General features: G+C 40.8%; 1 protein-coding gene across 1 annotated transcript in view; it reads right to left on the bottom strand.

Moving 5' to 3' along the window:
- The window catches only part of LOC126292032 (nascent polypeptide-associated complex subunit alpha, muscle-specific form-like), a 397,943-nt gene that overhangs the window by 80,150 nt on the left and 296,850 nt on the right, over positions 1 to 20,943 (bottom strand). The window contains exon 16 of the mRNA XM_049985825.1: positions 15,319 to 15,567. Within this exon, the coding sequence (XP_049841782.1) occupies positions 15,319 to 15,567 (249 nt within the window). The remainder of the gene's footprint in view (positions 1 to 15,318; positions 15,568 to 20,943) is intronic.

The following is a 20,943-nucleotide window of genomic DNA, read 5'->3' as shown; positions in this document are numbered from 1 at the left end:
TGGAAAAACTGGTAGAAGCCGACCTCAGGGAAGATCAGTTTGGATTCTGTAGAAATATTGAAACATGTGAGGCAATACTGACCTTACAACTTATCGTAAGAGAAAGATTAAAGAAAGGCAAATCTACGTTTCTAGCATTTGTAGACTTAAAGAAAGCTTTTGACAATGTTGAGTGGAACACTCTCTGTCAAATTCTGAAGGTGGCAGGGGTAAAAAACAGGGAGTGAAATTCTATTTACAGTTTGTACAGAAACCAGATGGCAGTTATAAGAGTCGAGGGGCATGAAAGGGAAGCAGAGGTTGGGAAGGGAGTGAGACAGGGCTGTAGCCTCTCCCCGATGTTATTCAATCTGTATACTGAGCAAGCAGTAAAGGAAACAAAAGAAAAATTTGAAGTAGGAGTTAAAAGCCATGGAGAAGAAATAAAGACTTGGAGGTTCGCCGATGACATTATAATTCTATCAGAGACAGCAAAGGACTTGTAAGAACAGTTGAATGGAATGGACAGTGTCTTGAAAGGAGGATATAAGATGAACATAAACAAAAGCAAAACGAGGATAACGGAATGTAGTCAAATTAAGTCAGGTGATGCTGAGGTAATTAGATTAGGAAATGAGACATTTAAAGTAGTAAAGGAGTTTTCCAATTTGGGAAGCAAAATACCTGATGATGGTCAAAGTAGAGAAGATAAAAAATGTAGACTGGCAATGCCAAGCAAAGCGTTTCTGAAGAAGAGGAATTTGTTAACATCAAGTATAGATTTAAGTGTCAGGAAGTCGTTTCTGAAAGTATTTGTATGGAGTGTAGCCATGTATTGAAGTGAAACATGGACAATAAATAGTTTGGACAAAAAGAGAATAGAAGCTTTCAAAATTTGGTACTACAGAAGAATGCTGAAGATTAGATGGGTAGATCATATAACTAATGATGAAGTATTGAATAGAATTGAGAGGAAGAGGAGGTTGTGGAACAACTTGACAAAAAGAAGGGACCGGTTAGTAGGACATGTTCTGAGGCATCAAGGGATCACAAATGTAGCATTGGAGGGCAGCGTAGAGGGAAAAAATCGTAGAGGGAGACCAAGATGGAAATACACTAAGCAGATTCAGAAGGATGTAGGTTGCAGTAAGTACTGGGAGATGAAGAAACTTGCACAGGATAGGGTAGCATGGAGAGCTGCATTGAGGACCACAATAACAATAACAATTTATTTTTCTTGTTCTTTAAGTAGTGTTGGGCCTTCGTGTATTATCAGATTTCTCCTTGAGGTTTCTACATCTTTGCTCTATAATAGAAAACAGTATAAGTGATCTTGTGGTTTCCAAAGTCTTTTACATTTATTGCAAGGTCTGTAATTGTAGTTACTTGAGGAAAAACTTTCTTTATATATTACATCACAGAGACCAGCTTCCTTTACATTTTCCATATTCAGTCATGAACCTGCTAAGGATGACATAGTGGACATGTGTTCACATCTTTAATGTATACAGCTGTCATCTCATAATGTCAGTTTAATGGGTTGTTAAAAATGAAAAGATATCTCCATCATCAGGCCACTATACAGTGGCATTCAAACGCATTACACACTGACGGGGCCAGCACCCCACCCTCCCAGCTGCCCGCATCTAAGACCTTCGAGCAACTACTTCTCATTCAGATTGCTTCTCAACTGCCCTTTGTCAGGTTGAGTGCATCCTGTTCCATTCCTCCCATCAAGGAAAAGTCCCTGGGGCTACTTTCTATTGAATCCAGCTACGCTGCATGGCAGCCAGATGCACTTTCTACTCAGCTACCTAGGTGGACAGTGACATAAAACACAATGGTTAAAATAATTGAGGGTACTTTTGGCTACTATGATACTTGTGCTGTAATGCCACTTAAAGATGTACAACAGTAGTGTTGTACAACAGTAGTGTTGTACAACACACACACATTATACCCTCAATTAGAGTAATTTGGAGAGAAAGATGCATGAACATCCAAGCTCTGTGGATATCTACTGTAGATCTGTTTGTTTCTTAAAATATTCTGTGCTGTTGGTCTGCTTTTGAGAGGGGATGACATTTTTTGCACAGCATTTTGAATTTTTCTTGCAGCAATAATGTCACTGTACTGAAACACCCTCTGACCCATATAACATAGAAGAGTATCAACATGTTGCAATTTGATACAATGACTGACAAGATCACTGTCTTCACCCCCACTTTCACATTCACTGTCCTCTTCCTTGTTTTGCTGTGAAACAGCAGTCACAATTTTGGCACTACTCACGTACCGGAAGGCAGGTTCATGAGTGTCAATCTTCAGCCGCTAATTCAAGTTTTCTTCACTGACATCTTCAAAGGCATTTAAATTCATTGCCACATTCATTATTTGTGTAGTTGTTTTGTCTTAGTCACTGATTCTTGAAAATTACTTTGTTCTATACCTGGAAAATTTTATGGCTTCACTTCTTGCCGGGAATCAGAAATCCCTCGTACAGCCTCTAGAATTATTGACTTCTTCCAGGATGCCACCAAATCATCCTCATCAAGTAGAATTCTCAGTAGACTGTCCCAGTAGCACTGCTTCACTGCTATATACTGTACAATGGCAGTCACATTAGGAAGTAAGTTTTGATGAGACAATCATCAGATATGGGAATGCTCTCATTGGGATGTAAAAGGGCATCACCAAGCAATAGAACAGCCTTCTGTGGCAATCCATTCTCTTCTAGAAATTGCCAAACTTGTGGTACAAAATGTGTATAGAACCATTTTTTGAAAATTTCACTATCCCTCTATGCTCCTCTTTGCTTGTAATAATGTACAGGGGATCCTTAGCTGTGATATCCTTGAATATTTGGGGTGTTTTTGGTTTTCCAGTGACTAGTAGATTCACTTTGTGGTTCCCAAAAGTGTTAGCGCTGCACAAAATTATAATGTGTTCTTTCACAACTTATATCCAGGAACACAAACTTCACTCCTGAAAGTGTGGTTTATCGTTCATAGACATTTCCAATACAGACCACTTTCATCTGCATTATAAAATACGTCTGGTGTGAAATTTCCTTCTTCAATAAACTGCTGCAATTCTTCCTGGCAGGTATCAGCTGCCACAACATTTAAACTAAGCTGCTCTCCTTGCACAGTAAGTTCGTGAATCCCACAACACTGTCTGAATCTGGTTAACCATCCAGATGAGACATTAAATTCTCCAGCTGACCCTGGAGCTTCATAAAAAATTTTGATTTTGACACATATCACACTTGAAACAGTGTCACCTTCTGGAAACAATGACACCTTCTGCTTACTTTTGCCTAAGCACTGTAAAAGAGCACCATCTAATTCATAAAATCTAGATATCTTCATGCCTTCTCACACAGATAGTCCAGAAATAAAATCACATTTCCTGACACAATCTAACATTTTTTGTTTATTCCTTTTAGTGTCATGAACAGTCTGCATTTTAATACCATAATCAACACTTAAAACAATGGAAACTCCAGGTAGGAATATCGTCAATGGAGGACGAGACAGACTGCTAGTTATCGTAAAGAAGACACATTAGGTTGCAACAGGTAAAATTAAAAGGCACTTACATAAAGCTTTCGGCCATAGCCTTTGTCAGCAAAAGAGAAATACACACCTCATTCATACCCACAAGCAAGCACACCTCATGCACACATGATCACTAACTCTGGCAGCTCGGCCCAGAATGCAGCCATCACATGGGATGTAAGCAGCAATCTAGAGAGGGTGGGGAAGTAGAAGGGATAATAGTGTATGCATGGGGGGAAAAGATGAATATTGTCTAGTGGAGTGTGCAGGAGCTAAAATGCTGAAAGGTGGAAAGTCAGGAGGTTGTGGGGCATGGAGGTGAGGAAAAAAAGAAGCGAAAAAAGAGAGGAAATGGGAGAGATGGGTGGGTGCATTGGTAGAGGACATGAAACAAAGAGGGTGGAAGACAAAACTCCAAAGGAGATGATAGGGCAGAATGGTGGAAATTGTTGGGTGAAGGGTGTGTGGAGAGTGTGTTACTGTAAATTGAGGCATGGATAATAACAGGAGCATAGTTCATGAAAGTTGGTAGTGGAGTGGCGGATCCAGATGGCTCAGGTAGTTAAGCAGCCACTGAAATCGAGCATGTTATGTTCAGCTGCATTTTGTGCCACAGGATGGTTTGCTTTGTTCTTGTCCACAGTTTGGTGGTGGCCATTCATCCTTGTGGACAGCTGGTTGGTACTCATACAAATATAAAAAGCTGTGCAGTTATTGTAGCAGGGCTGCTAAATGACACGGCTGCTTTCGAAGTTGGCCTGGCCAGTGATGGGGTAGTTTGAACCTGTGACAGGACTGGAACATAAAGTGCTGGGTGAGTGGTTTGCACAGGTCTTGCAGCTGGATCTTCCAAACAGATATAATCCTTGTGGCAAAGGATTGTGACTGAGAGTGCCATAGGCATGGACTAGGATTTTGTGGAGGTTAGGTGGGTGATGTAAAAATATTTTGGAAGAGTTGGAAGGATCTCGGGTAGGATGTCCCTCATTTCAGGACATGATGAGAAGTAATCAAAGCCCTGACAAAGGATGTGGTTCTGTTGTTCCAGACCAAGGTGGTATTGGGTGACAAAGGTCTACTCCTTTGTGGCTGGTTCGTGGGGGTGTTGGAAGGATTCGGAATGTGAGGGGAAATGGTATGGGATATCTGTTTGCAGATTAAGTCTGGGGGATAGTTCCTGACTCTGTAGGGCTTTATGAGACCCTCAGCAGACTGAGGAAGGGAGTTCTTGTCACTGAAGATTCACCTTCCCTAGTTGGTCAGGCTGTACGGTGGGGACTTTTTGGTGTGAATGGGATGATAGCTGTCGAAATGCAGGTACTGTTGGTGGTTGGTGGATTTAATGTGGATAGAGATACAGATGGAGCCATCAGAGAGGAGGACATCAACATTTAGGTACGTAGCACGCTAGGTTGAGGAGGACCAGGTGAAGCGGATGGGAAGGAAGGTGTTGATGTTGTGAAGGAAGATAGGATGTCTTTGCCCTGAGTCCACATCATGAAGATATCATCAGTTAACCTGAACCAGACTAGGGCAGATGCTCATGGCCATGCTGCAGATTTGTTTGTATATCTTCCCTTCAAAGGAGAAGTAGCTGTGGGTTAGGATAAAGTTATTAAGGTGTATGAGGAATGAGGTAGATGGTTTCGAGTCTGCAGAACATTGGGGAAGGTAGTGCTCAATATCGATAAGACCATGGACATGAGGGATGACGATGTATAGGGAGGTGCTGCCAAGAACGATGAGCAGGGACCCAGCAGGCAAATAGGTGGGGATGTTGGAGAGTCAGTGAAGGAAGTGGATAGTACCTTTGACATGGGAGGCTGGATATGGTCAGCTGGTTGGAGGTGTTGGTCAAGGAGGGCTGTAATTCTCACAATGGGGGCACAATAAGCAGCCACAATGGGGCACCCTGGATTATGGAGTTTGTGGATTTTGGGGAGCATGTAGAAGGTGGGTGTGCATGGTGTCACAGGGGTAGGAAGGTTCTCGGAAGGGCCTAAGGCTTTAAGTAGTGATTGGAAGTTGTGTTGGACTTTTGGTATGGCAGAGTTTAAAGGTGGAGGAGTCAGATAACTAGCAGAGGCCTTCTGCCAGGTAGTCACTGTGATTGATGACAACAGTGGTGGAACCTTTGTCTGCAAGTAAGAGGATCAGCTCAGGACTTGTTTTGAGCTTTTATGAGGCTATTTTTTCTTCTACTGAAAGGGTGGTATTCTGAGGAAGGGACCTGGAGAAGGATGGTGAGACTAAGTTGGATGTAAGGAATTTTTGGCAGGTGGCCAGTGGGTGGATATGCGGCAGGAGAGGGGCTAGGAGAGGATCATGGTTTGATGGTGGTACGAACTGAAAGAGTTAGGAGGAATCAATGTTGGAATTAGGTTGGATTTAGCTGGAGGGATCAGCAGCAACAAAGTGCTTCCATTGCAGGGATCAGGAGGAGGTGAGTATATCTCCAGTATGGTTAAATTTGGGTGAAGAGCTAAAAGTGAGGTCTTTGGATATGACTGAAATTTCTATGGAGGTCAGGGTTTTGGTGGAAAGGTTAACAAGAGTTTTCAAGAATGTTTTGGCTCAGGATTTGGTAAACAGTTATTAGGTAGTTCTGGAAGATGTGACAAGTTGAAAATTTGGACTAGGCAGGGTTTAGGTGCTATGAGTGGTGATGAGGAGGATCATTGTGGGTAGGATAGGGGCTGCATAATGGTGACCCAACACAGCAGTAGGATGTCAGCATATTGGATAACTTATGAAGGTGGTGACTGGAATACTCCTACAGGTGCTGGAGAGCAAGCGAATCAACATCAGAGACATGATGTATGGAGTAGGGATTGTATAGTAGAAGTATTCTGTGGAGAGAGCATGAGTAGTTCTGAGTTGCCTGTGCAACAGAGATGTGTTTTTGCAGTACCAGGTTTGGAGGCCAGGTACTGTCAGAACCTGAAAAGGTCAAGGTCACTGTGAAAGAAGGGGTGGGATCCAGAGAAAGGAATGTTTGTTGTTAGGGCATTTGGGGGGATTCCATTGCTTTGGCAGCATTTGAGAAACAGGATGTGGAACTGGGTTTTTACCACAGAAAGGGATTCTTTTCTGAACTGCTCCGGAAAGATGGAGCAGGGGTCCACTGTGGCAGCAATGTCACTGGTTATTGTGTCCCCCACAGAAAATATTTTGGCCGTCGTTGACCAACACCTCCATCCAATTGCCCGAAACATAGCATCCAAAATCAGAGAGACACAACACTTCCTTCAGCAACTCTCCACCACCCTCACTGCTGCCACTTTTCTATACCACCAACATCACTCACGCCCATGATCTTGCCACTAGTGAACACTACCTTTCCCAATGTACTTCAGACTCCAAACCCTCTACCTCATTCCTCACATATCTTAACAACTTTATCCTAACCCTCAACTACTTCTCCTGTGAAGGGAAGGTATAAAAACAAATCCGTGGCACAGCCACGAGCACCCACATACACCGTCCAATGCCAGCCTGTTTATGGGCCATCTGGACAAAACCTTACTAGCTTCCCAAAACACCAAACTTCTAGTCCAGTTCAGTTTCGTCGATGATATATTCATGATCTGGACTTAGGGCCAAGACACTCTATCTTCATTCCTTCGCAACCTCAATACCATCTCTCCTGTCCACTTCACCTGGTCCTCCTCAGCCCAGCATGCCACCTACCTAGATATTGACCGCCACCTCTCTGATAGCTCCTTCCACATCTATGTCCACATTAAACCCATTATCCACCAACATTACCTGCATTTCGGCAGCTGTCATCCCTTTCACACCAAAAAATCCCCTCCATACAGACTGGCCACCCAGGGTGGCATATCTGCAGTGACAAGAACTCCCTTACTCAGTAATGCTCATGGTCTCACCAAAGCCTTCACCTAGTCTGCAAAAAGATCTCCTGTGCAATTTCCAATCACACTCCCAATCCTTCTAACACCCCCAAGAATCAGCCACAAAGGAGTGTCCTCTTTGTCACCCAGTAGCCCCCTGGTCTGGAACATCAGAACCACATCCTTTGCCTGGGCTTTGTTACCTATCATCATGCCCTGAATTGAGGGACATCCTACCAGAGATCATTCCCACCACTCCTAAAGTGGTTCCATCACTCGTCTAACCTCCACATCATCTTAGACCGTCCCTATTCCACTCCCAATCATAGCCCCTTGCCACAAGGATTATATCCCTGTGGAAGATCCAGGTGCAAGACCTGCCCAATCAACCCACCCAGCACTTCCTGTTCCAGTCCTGTCACTGGATTTTCTTACCCTGTCAGTGGTCAGGCCAACTGTGGAAGCAGCTATGTCATTTACCAGCTCTGATGTAATCATTACACAGCTTTTTTTTATCGGTAAGAGTATCGACCATCTGTCCACAAGGATGAACGGCCACTGCCAAACTGTGGCCAACAGCAAAGTAGACCACACTGCAGCTGCTTGATTTCAATGGTTACTTAACTACCCAAGCCATTTGGATCCTCCACCACCAGCTTTTCTGAACTGGGCAGATGGGAGTTATCTTTACAACACATTCCCCACCCCTGTAATGATCCTGGCCTCAACCTGTGGTAACATACTGTCCTCACACTCTCCACCCAACAGTTTCCACACTTCCTCCTCCCCATTGTCATCTCCTAACCTCTTTGTTTGCTGTCCTCTGCCAATGTACCCACCCATCTTTACCTACTCCTCTCTTTCTTTCCCCACCTCCCTTCCCCACAACCTTCTGACTCTTTGCCTATTGACATTCTAGTTCCTGCACACTCAGCCTGACAGCATTCCTCTCTCTGCCCATCCATACACTGCTATCCCTTCCCCTTCTCTTTCTCCTCCAGATTGCTGCTCGCAGCCCACACGACTGTTGTATTCTGGCCCAAGCTGCCAAAGTTGGTGGTCATGTATGCATCAGGTGTGCTTGCTTGTTTGTATGAGTGGTATGTGTTTCTCTGCTGTTACCAAAAGCTTTATGTAAGTGTCTTTTAATTGTGCCAGTCTCCAAGTTAACATATCTTCTTTATAGTAAGTAGCAATTTATCTTTCCCTATGTAATTGGCACTTAGTTTTGCAGCAGTTGCCCCTTTCTCAAATCTTACAGTTAATTCTAATTGTTGATTGAATGTCAACACATGTTTCTTTTATTTCTCCATCATCTCTTTTACAAATTTCTTTTAACCTGCTTTATTGACACTTACATGCTGACTAATATCATAATAGTGATTTCGTTTTTTAATTACATTTAACAGCCTGGCCATAATCAATTGAAAAGTACTCTGTTGTCATGTGGCAGGTGTTTAAACAATTTAATCGGTACTTATTGTCACGCAGTGCATCCTCCCATCCTCCCATCCTGCCATCCTCCCCCCCCCCCCCCCCCCCCAACCCCTTTCTTTTGAGGTGCACGAATAACCCGCAAACCGTATAATCAGCACACAAATAATAAGGAGTATAATTTATTCTCTTGTTTTTGGTCACAACAAATCAAATCACCTAGCTGACATGTCAGCTGTGAACATAAGATAAGTGAAGAAGTGAGAAGTGAAGTCTGCTATATTGTCCTCACCCTCGCCCATGTTTCAGGATCATAAACATCAATGTAGTTGCTCATTAGCATGATAAAGAACATATATTCTTGAAGTAAGCAGAAAGTACAGGCTGTATGATCAGTGTAAAAGTCTTTGTAAATCATAATATCATTTACCATGTTTTACAAACTACAAGACACACCACTTTGTTCTTCAAAAAATTGCCTCCAGGATTCAAGTGCATCTTATACTCAAAATTAATATAAAAATGTCCATTGTCTGATTTAAAATTCCTGCCAGTCTTAAAACTGGCCACATATTCTATGCCATGGGAAGCCTATCTATATCTGGCAACACTGGATTCAACTGGCAGCAGCAGTGCACTGATGAGACAGACTTGAGTTGTGGGGATTGACAAGCTTGCTAACACTCTCTCCCTTGCACTCTACTATCACAAACCCTGAACACACTTTGGCCCAGTGATTCCTAACCTTGGGTAAAATGAAATTTTATGAGATGTAAAAACAAAAGTGCCCAGCTGTGTTTTGGTCAAGAAACTAAATTATTTTTAAAAGATCATAATTACAAAGGCATTCCTTAATGATTATTTTCACATTGTACTTGGTGTACCATTTGACTCATCATTACAGTTGCAAATATGCAGTACTTTTGTCTAACCGTAGGTGGCAAGAGAAGATGTGGAATCCCTGCACACTACTGCCTATTTTTCCAACTGCTGACATTATGTGAGTCAACAATATGGAGTGTGATCATCAAGAACAGTGCTGGATAACATTGTTTCAGTGGAAGTAGGGTGTAAATACTGCAGGTGCTCACAGTACTGGTGGAAGTGTGTGAAGAGTGTGTATTGTCATGGTAAATGACAATGCCCTGCTCTGTACGAATCAGGAAACCCCACAGCCATTACTGAAAGGGGGTTCCAGGTACTGTCACATCCATCGTATTCTCATGGCTTGGCCCCCTTAACTTCTGTAGGCCCCTTCCACCCAATGCAGTTGCTCACAGTACCTGGAAATCTACAAAATGATGTCTGCACAGAAATTGCTCCATTGCCCCGAATAAGTGGTAATAAGAAGAGTCAAAATGCGTACTGTGAATAATGGGAAAAAGTAAAGTGTAAATCAATGTGGACCATGCTTGTATTGTCACTATTTGATAAAATTGTAATACTTACTACTTAAGTTACCAGTAATTACAATTTTAGGTACTACCAATAATGTGTGACAAAATCTGGTGGAGGCTACAGTTCATTGAACGAATCTATGAACAATTTCACAAGGCTGGTCCACAATACATATACTTCATTCTTTGTACCATACATCAATGATGCTAAAATTGATATAACAAAGATGATGTGACTTACCAAACAAAAGTGCTGGCAGGTCGATAGACACACAAACAAACACAAACATACACACAAAATTCCAGCTTTCGCAACCAACAGTTGCTTTATCAGGAAAGATGGAAGGAGAGGGGAAAGATGAAAGGATCTGGGTTTTAAGGGAGAGGGTAAGGAGTCATTCCAATGCTGGGAGCAGAAAGACTTCCCTTAGTATTTAATGACTCCTTACCCTCTCCCTTAAAACCCACATCCTTTCGTCTTTCCTTCTCCTTCCCTCTTTACTGATGAAGCAACCGTTGGTTGTGAAAGCTTGAATTTTGTGTGTATGTTTGTGTTTGTGTTTGTTTCTGTGTCTATCAATCTGCCAGCGCTTTTGTTTGGTAACTGAGACAATATTCCATAAACACGCAATTTCACTACAAGTTGCTTATGTGGTACAGTGTCAAAAGCCTTCCAGAAATCCAGAAATATGGAATCAATCTGAAATCCCTTGTCAATAGCACCCAACACTTCATACAAATAAAAAGCTAGTTGTGTTTCATAAGAACAATGTTTTCTAAACCCATGTTGACTGTGTGTCAATAGACTGTTTTCTTCAAGATAATTCATTATGTTCTAACACAATATATGTTCCAGAATCCTGCTGCATATCAACATTAATGATATGGGCCTGTAATTAACTGGATTACTCCAACTAGCTTTCTTGAATATTGGTGTGACCTGTGCAACTTTCCAGTCTTTGGGTACACATCTTTTGTCAAGTGAATAGTTGTATATGATTGTTAAGTATGGACCTAATGCATCAGCATACTCTAAAAGGAACCTTCTTGGTATGCAGTCTGGACCAGAAGACTTGCTTAAGTGATTTCAGTTGCTTCACTACTCTGAGGACATTTACTTCTACATTACTCATGTGGGCAGCTGTTCTTGATTCTAATTCTTGAATATTTACTTCATCTTCTTTTGTGAAGGCATTTTGGAAGGCTATGTTTAGTAACTTTGCTTTGGCAGCACTGTCTTCGATAATATCTCAATTGCTATCGTGCAGAGAAGGCATTGATTGTTTCTTGCTGCTAACATACTTCACATATGACCAGAATCTCTTTGGATTTTCTGCCAGGTTTCAAGACAAAGTTTCATTGTGGAAACAGTTATAAGAATCTCACATTCAAGTCCGTGCTAAATTTCAGGCTTCTGTAAAAGATCACCAATCTTGGGTATTTTGTGTTTGTTTAAGTTTGTCATGTTTGCTTCATTGTTTCTGCAATCGTGTTCTGACCCATTTTGTGTACCAAGGAGGATCAGCTTCATCATCTGTTAATATATTTAGTAGAAATCTCTCAATTGCTGCTGATAGTATTTTTTTTTAATTCAACCCACATCTGGTCTACCCTTACATTATTAATTTGGAAGGAATGGAGACTGTCTCTCAGGAAGGCATCAAGTGAATTTTTATCTGCTTTTTTGAATATGTATATTTTTTGTTTATTTTTGAGGATTTGGGGCTACAATATTCAATCTTACTATGACAACCCTGCATTCACTAATCCCTGTATCCATTTTGAAGCATGTTATTAACTCAGGATTAGTTGTTGCAAAGAGGTCAAGTATGCATTTTCACAACTGTTTACTAATCGTGTGGGCCCATGAACTAACTGCTTGAAATAATTTTCAGATAATGCATTTAGCACAATTTTGGATGATGTTCTATGTCTACCTCTGGAATTAAACATGTATTTTTGCCAAAATATTTTTAGCTGAGCTTATATCCAGCTTTAGCCAGCTTTCAGTGCCTATAACAGTTTGAGCATTAGTGCTTTCTATTATTGCTTGGAGCTCTGGTACTTTCTGAACACAGCTATGATGATTTACAACTGTTATATGATATATCTGTATCTACGATCTTCCTGTGTTCGGCCTGCACTCTTTGTGACTGAAGCCTTTCTTGTGTTTTCCTGAGACATTCTAACCTAAAAAGCCATCCAGTCCATGTCACACAGCCCCTGCTATCTGTGTAGCCACCTCCTGTGTGTAGTGGACACCTGCCCTATTCAGAGAACCCGAAACCCAACATCCCTTTGGCACAAGTTGAGGAATCTGCAGTCTATATGGTCGCAGAACCATCTGAGCCTCCGATTCAGACCTCCACTCGGCTCTGTACCAGAGGTCCGCAATCAGTCCTGCCGACTACGCTGCAAATGGTCAGCTCTGCTTTCATCTCGCAAGCAAGACTGGCGGCCTTTACCACTTCCGTTAGCTGCTCAAAAATAGAGAGAATCTCTCCTGATCCAAAGTGACACAAATCATTGGTACTGACATGAGCAATGACCTGCAGCTGGCTGCACCCTGTGCTCTTCATGGCATCCAGCAGGACCCGTTCCACATCTGGAAAGACTCCACCCAGTATGCACACTGAGTGCACATCGGTTTTCTTCCCTTCTTGGCAGCCACATCCCTAAGGGGCCCCATAACGCACCTAACATTGCACTGTCCCGCTAGTAGATGCCAGCAACTCTAGTGATACTGCACAAGCACTAGCATTATCCACCACATGTGCCACATAGTCAGTTACAACAGCAGCAATTTCATCAACAACTTCCACTGGGATAGGACACCTTCCTCTTCCAGGTGCCACACCAAGCTCATATGTGTTTTCTAATTTCATAGTCATCTTCTTTAAACCATTTAGTGGCCTCTCCTCTGACCTTTCAATCAGCAACACACTCTCAGTGCGGCACTGTAATTCCTGTTGTACACGTAAAACGGTTTCACTAACAGCACACAGTCTCTCTTCCCAATAGCCATACTGTTCACTTATTCTATGGCTTGTCAAATGACAGTGTGGATGTCATAATGTCAAACAAACTGTGTAAGCACTAGATTTACACCTGGTGGCCACAATTCAAATTCTTTTCTAGCATAAATCAGCTCTACATTAACACATTTGCATATCTATCAAGTAGTGCTACCATGTGATAATCACAGCCACCACTGGACCTCTGTGACTAGCTGCACTTAATTATAACCACACGGTTTCAGAGGTACAGAACAATGGGCACACATTGGGTGAGACTCCATGTGTGAAATATCTTGGCATCCAGGTCAGTAATAAACTGAGGCAGCACCAGCAAGTGGATAAGTTCACCAAAAAGTTCATTTGTGCCTGCTTTACACACAGAAATCCCTCTCAGCATCATGAGCCACAGTGGGACTGTTAGCAGACTTTGGATACTGCCCTACAGCTTCATTTCTGTAGCAATGCAGCTGTAGTCAAAAAGGTATTTATTCTACAGAAGTGTGTAGTAAAAATATTATATAAAGTTGATGTCTGAACATCTTGTTCAGGCTCCTGAATGAACTTTGTATTTTTAAACTTACCAACCAGTACATTTATTGCCTAAAAATAGAAAAACAAATTAAGGAAGAACTTTAGAGTTAACAACCACAATGCAAACAGCAAACATAATTTCCACAGATACTGCCCATCCAAAAATTCCAGAGCACTTCATGGCATTCATACAATGATTATTCTACAAGATTAGAACCTGTAAAGTGATGTGACATTTTGTGGACATAGAATGTTCATGAGAAGCAAATATGTGTACACAGAGATCTGTGAATTCTTCCATGGTACAATAAGCTTTCTCATATAGCTGCTACTCATTCATTCATTTACACATTGAAGCTGTCATGAAGGAGAGCCTCCAAGGGAGTGCACTGGATGTACTTATACACCAACAGTCAGAGGTGGCTAATTGTGACTAGTGCAAATCAGTTCATAATGATGCTGTGGGAATTAATTCTAGATACTTCTTTCAAAGTTCTAAAAAATACACAAGGGTACTGCACATATTAGTGGAAAATTATTTATTTTATAAACAGCAACTGCTCTTCCTCCTACACTGCTTAACTGTTGTTTCTACTTACTGATTCATAGATTTCTCTAACATAACTGATGTCACAGTACACTACCAACTGCCTGTACTGCTCAAAAGTTAAAAATCTATTTAAAATGAATGTTAGTGTAAATCATAATATCACTGAGCCTAATCATTTTAATAAATTAGGTACAAAGTGGCTAATTATGTACAATTTTGCTTTGGTTTTAAATAATTCTGTATTTCCAGTTTACCACCTGGTGTTTGCAGGAAACCTGTTAAAAACTTTTGCATCAAAATATAAAACTCCATTCTGAATCCCACAAAGTCAGACAAAAGTCTACTGGGCAATTTCTTTCAGTTCTAGTATTTCAATTAGTGAAACCTAACTTACTCTTACTGTACCAGCAGAAAAATTTGTACTAGCTCATAACTGTAAGAATCCAAATTATTCTAAAAAAATCTTCTACAAAAAATTCAGTTATTGGCTTTACATGATATTTTCATTGCACAACTCTGCAGAATAAACACTTTCTTGTACCTTAGCTTCCTTGCCCCAGAATGTTATCTCCATAAAAACAGAACTCTCTGAATGTCAACACAATGAGAGAGGTTTCTATGTGCAAACCAGACTCAGTTCAGTTTTCTGGTAAACTTGTCCATACGCTGGTACACCTTCCCGTCTAACCACTTAAACATGGCTTTAAGATCAGAATTACAGTAGCAGAATTTAAATAAACTGCGTCTGTGTCAAAAATTGTAGTTTCTTTTCCTCTTGCTGTTTTCTTTGCTTTTAGCCTTGATCTATTTGTTTCATTTTTAACTTGATGATAAATACAAACGTCTTTTATATCTCGTATAGTGCTAATGTCACAGTTTTGCACATGATTTCAAATCAAGCTGATAACACTCTTGGACATGGAGATGAATCTGTGATCTGTACTGAACACTGTATGATGCTAGTATGTTATGAAAACAGTAAAATTCAAAACTCACCACCTCAGGAGCTCCTTGTCTCAGCTTGTCATCCTTCAACAGCTCGCCATCCACCTGGATCTCTGGGATAGAAGTGGATTTCTGCTCTTCTGGTTCCTTTTCTGCTGCATTTCGAAGCACAGGAGGAGTTTCTTGGTGATTTGCTTCTCCCTCCTCATCTTCAAAGTCATCTTCATAGTCGAGTGAGCCATCATCAACACTGCCTCCATCCTCACCTCCATTGTCCGTCACCTCATTATCTGCTGGTTCCTGCACAAGAGATTAGAAATACTACTCTGTGTATCACTATAAATGGTGTTACTCTGTGCTCTCTCTCTGTGACTTGCATGGAATGGCCTTATATTACAATGAACACTGTTTTTACTCAAATTTCAAATAAAAATACATACTTATAACTTTAGTGGCACAACTGGACCATAAATTTAACAACTGCTGAAAGTAGAAAACCTGCAGCAAGACTGACATGTATGTACTTATGTGTGTGTGTGTGTGTGTGTGTGTGTGTGTGTGTGTGTGTGTGTGTGTGTGTGTGTGTGCGAGTGCACGCGCACATGCTGGCCATTTTGTGGTGTATGGTGGAGAGTACTTTTTGTATCACTGTCACTTTCCTATTTCCTGTTCCACTCCTGAATGTTCTGTGGAAAGAATGATTGCTGGTAAGCCTCCGAGTGAAACTGAATCTCTCTAATCTTACCTTCTTGGTCTTTTTTGTGAGATACACAGAGTCTGAGTAAAAAGCATCGACAACAATTTTTTCCTGATGCACTCATGTGTTACAGCACACTCGCACGACACATGCTTGATGGTGGGGAATGTCACCTCCAACGTGCGCCAAGTGCAAGACATCTGCAAGCATTTGTTCAGGCAAGATTGTCTTTCTAGTGGAACCCTGTTGAGTAACTCAGTGTCAGCACAAAATGCAGTGAACGATTGAACAGTGTTATGCAATCGAATTTTTTTGTCAGACTGTGGCAATCTAGTACAAAGCCATTGGACATGATTCAAGGATGAAAGCATGTCACAAATGCCAGTCTTTAAATGACACAAGCTATTCAAAGATGGCCAAGAGAGTGTGAAAAATGAACCCCCTATTTGATGGCTGTTGAAGTCAAGAACTGACAACAACATACAATGTGTGCGTGAAGTGCTGAGTTCAGACTGTCTGATAAGTGTGCGCACGGTCACAGATACAATCAGCTTTGATAAACTCACAGTGTACAGCAGACAGACATCAGGAAACTGTAAATTGCATCACTACAATGCACCCAGCCACACCTGATCCATGGTCACCAACTACCTGATGATAAATGGCATCAGGAAGATTCCCCAACCCAATTACAGTCCCAGCCTAGCTTGAGCACACTATTTCTTATCCCCAAAAGTGAAATCCACCATGGGACCCTCAGTGCCATCAAAGAAGTTCACACATGTGCTCTTAAGGACCTATCTGCCAAACAGGAAGCCTTCGATTTGTGGGAAAGTTGCTGTTGAAAATGTGTCGACACTCGAGGGCTTTGAAGAATTTTGAGGTCTTGCAGCTATATCTCAAATAAATTAATTTTTCTGAAACTTTTTATACAAACCACATATTGGCTGACTCATCTAGGACTGTACACTAAAGGAATTTTAACAGTAAACCATACCATCATGTGCAACAACTCTCTTGTAGTGTGTGCCACTGGAGTTGGCTGAGCATCTTCCTGATGTTTTTGCAGTTGCTAAATGAAGCTGTGATGAAACGAGATGGTCTTCTTTGGATATTTTTCTATTTCAGTTATCAATCCTGTATGGTAAGTGTCGCAGACTGATGAGCATTATTTAAGTATTGGTCGAATGATGGGTCTGTAACCTACCTCCTCCATGCATGGACTACACTTTATAAGGAATCTTTCAATGACTCTCAGTCTGGCATCTGCCTTACCTGCAAGTAGTTTTATGTGGTCGTTCCACCTTAAATCACTCCAGTAGCTTACCCCCAGGTATTTAACAGCAGTAAGTGCTTCCAATAATTTTTCTGCAAATCTGTAATCACACAATAATAGATCCCTCCATCTACTTACATGCAATATGTCATTTTTTTATGTAGAGGGTCAACTATCAATCCTCAAGAGGCCTCCATGCATTTCACTACAGTTTTCTAGTGCTGCCATTTCTCTACAAAAGAGCAGCACTATCTGCAAAAAAATCTCACAGAAGTTCAGTTTATGTGGTTTATAAAATGAAAAATAATGGTTCTGTATCACTCCTTTGGGTATTTCCAAAGTTCTTTTGTGTCTCTGTTTACTAGGAATTTCTAGTTGTTCAACGATTATAAAAAATCCTTCACTACCGAACAGATGGGAACCAGGAGAAGGTACAGATAATCATGGGTGTTCAAAATTATTAACAAGTTTGCCACCAATCATGAGGTATTTCATACCAGACGATATGGCTGCAGGAATTAACAATTATGAATTAACTTATACAAAATGAGTTTCTACATAATGTGACACAAAAATTGTCTGGCAAATATATACATTTTACAGATTGTCAACATTACACATGGGTATAGTAAATTTTCTTTATGTGGTTGAACAGAATATGGATTTTGTTATGGTCTCAGTTGGACCACATGGCTTCCTCTTTACTATAATTCCTGTTGTTCTCCAACTGACAATTTTACAGATGCTGATGTCAGTATGTTGGCACTCAAGGTTGAAATGACATGAAGAAGCCACTTATCTGCCATGACAGACATACCAAACAGATATACCAATAAGAACCCTTGTGTCACATGCAAAGAAACAGTGCTTTACCATTCACTGCTTCATCTCTACTGAAATGGCATTATGTAGCAAGGTGACATCTCCTCCACCCTAGCTACACAAGTGGTGCATAACACCGATTTGAAAATATCCAATTCATGATGGTCACCATGTAAGAAACTGCTTGATGGTTCATGGAAGATCAACAAAGGTCCCATGACCCATAATCAAAGCAAAGCTGCATATGTGCATCTCAGATTACACAGCCTTCCAATGATGCACAATATCACGCAATAGCTTTGTTGGATTGAGGCAAATGGGACAAAACAAATATAAGAGATAAAGGATTTGAAAGCCAAATTAAGTGAACAAAATTGTCATGAAGAAAGGTACAAAAGTTCCACCTACATGAATAGGAAAATCAGAAGCTTGTTTGTAACTCATTCTAAAAGCTTTGCCTTTCAGACCAACACATCTACACCTAATTACTGGGTGGACAAATATTTAGCAAAATTGTTGAGCACTTTTGTGGAAAAATCTGAACATCGTGCATAAAACAGTAGATTTCATTAGAGTGTTGTAAGTTCTTATATATTTGTTAGCTTTGATACCATTTCATTATTTACAAAGGTACCTATAGTTGATCCTTTGTCACTGGACTCCAGCAAGTTTAGCGTGTTCTATCTGCACTTAGATTGTATTTTATTGCCTGTCTTTTGAACAGATTGGCAATGCTGTCAAGAATAGTACGTTTTACACCCTATGGGAGATTCATTTGTGAAAGATTTTGTAGAGGAAATGCTTAATAGTGCAGTTTTAGAAGTGACAGAGTTCTGAAGATACAATGATGATCCATTTATATTGTGTTGCCATGTTGAGGAAAACTGATGGAGTTATTGGATCATCTCAACTCCATTTATGGGAATATATGTGAAATGTTTTTGAACATACTAGCTTGACAGAAGAAAGACAGGTCTCCAGCACATGCTGTGTACCATAAGGCCACCCAGACAGATTTATCATTTGCAGGCATCCACCTGCACCATTCTCTTGCTTGCTTTGCTTCACAGGCCCTGTGTAGAGTCTGACGCTGACCGTCTCTAAAATCAGCTGGTAAGCCATGACATTATATTCAGGATGAACAAATACTCATGAGGTGTGATCAAAAAGTAATGAGAATTTTTGTTTTTCTTAAGGAATCTTCATTTATTCATCAACATCAACTTTGTCCCCTTTAAAGTAATCCTCTTCAGATATAATACACTTGTGCAAGCATTTTTTCCAATCTTGGAAGTACTTCTGGAACTCACTTTCAACATGGTGTCAGCTCCTACAGTGATTCTGCTGTTATCTCATCAGTGGTGGCAAAATAATATCCTTTCAAGGTTCTCATCAGCCTTGGGAATGGAGAGAAGTTTCAAGGGGTCATGTCTGTCAAACTTTTCCCAAAACATCACAAGTATTGAGGTGCATTATCATGATACAGTTTCCACAAGTGCTCTACCACAATTCCGGTCATTTTCTTTGTATTGCTTCACGCAAACAGCACGTAACTCCCAGGTAGAATTCCTTGCTGACCATAAACCCATAAGGTAGGAACTCTTGATGCAATATCCCATTGTAATCTAAGAAAACAGTAAGAAGAACCTCCACATGTGATTGAGCTTGTTGAAGTTTTTTCAGTCTTAGGTCTCCAGGCAGTTTCCACTGGGACTACTGGGCCCCTGTTTCCATGTCATACTCATGAACTGATAATTCATCACCTCTTACAACCTTCTTTGGAAGTTGTGGATCATTGCAAACTTCACTCAGCAATTTCTGAGCAATTTCTATGTGACATAGTTTTTGGTTGAAATCCAACAATTTTGCAACAAACTTTGCTGGTACATCAAACATCTGAAAAAATTGCTTGGCATAAGCCAGAGGATATGCCAACATCATCAACAATGTTTCTAATTGTGATCTGGCAATTTTCCTGAATGATTTTCTTTACTTCTTCACAGTGTCACCAGTCACTGTGCGTCCAGGGTGGTCATTGTGTTCAACATCTTTCGACCACCTTTGAAATGTTTATACCACCCATAAACTCTTGGCTTACTCATAGTAGATTCACCAAAAGCTGCAGTCAACATTGCAAGTGCTGGCTGTACTACTCCACTTTTCGAGCAAAATTTAATGCATATTCTTTGATCCATGCTTTCAAAAGTAGAAATTCACTGAGCACTCGAAAACACATGTAATTTTTTTTTTTTTTTACTGACAACAATAAATTAAATATTCAAAACAGTTGAAAATGCAAACATACATCAGGACCATGCTTATCAACAAGATAAAAAATGTTTTTGAAAATTGGATGTATAAAGCCCACAAAATTAAAAAATTCCCATTACTTTTTTGTGCTGGCTTATGCTGGCACCATCACACCATGTGGCGAAGAGGTTACAAGAGTAATGCTAGAGGCCTAGAGGCCAATGAAAAGACACACTGGAAACACACTGCCAGTGCCCTCTTAGCCACTAGTATTTAGGATTTCCACCACAGACCGGAGGGCCAGTTTAGTCAGTTAGTTCGAGCTTGTTATGTTAGTTAATTCGAGTCCATATGCCATGGAATTCCAGCGCATCACCAAGACTTAATCGCAGACTTAGCCTCTAGTACAGAGACAGGCAGCACATAGCAACCTTATAGTGAATATAGTGGACTTATGCTTCAGCAGCATTGAGACTACATGGATTATAGAGAAGAGAGATTGCATCACAGCACATGGAAACTTAAGTTCAGTAGCTCTTTGTTTATGAATAAGGAACCCAGTTATTAATTGCGTGCAGTTTGTGTTATAGAATGCGGATCCGGCCACCAACCAACATCCTCTCCTTGCTTC

This window comes from Schistocerca gregaria, chromosome 9 (genome assembly GCF_023897955.1).
Source record: "Schistocerca gregaria isolate iqSchGreg1 chromosome 9, iqSchGreg1.2, whole genome shotgun sequence".
Lineage (NCBI taxonomy): Eukaryota > Metazoa > Arthropoda > Insecta > Orthoptera > Acrididae > Schistocerca > Schistocerca gregaria.
The sequence above is the reverse complement of the archived record's forward strand: the minus strand, read 5'-3'. Positions and strand labels throughout refer to the sequence as shown.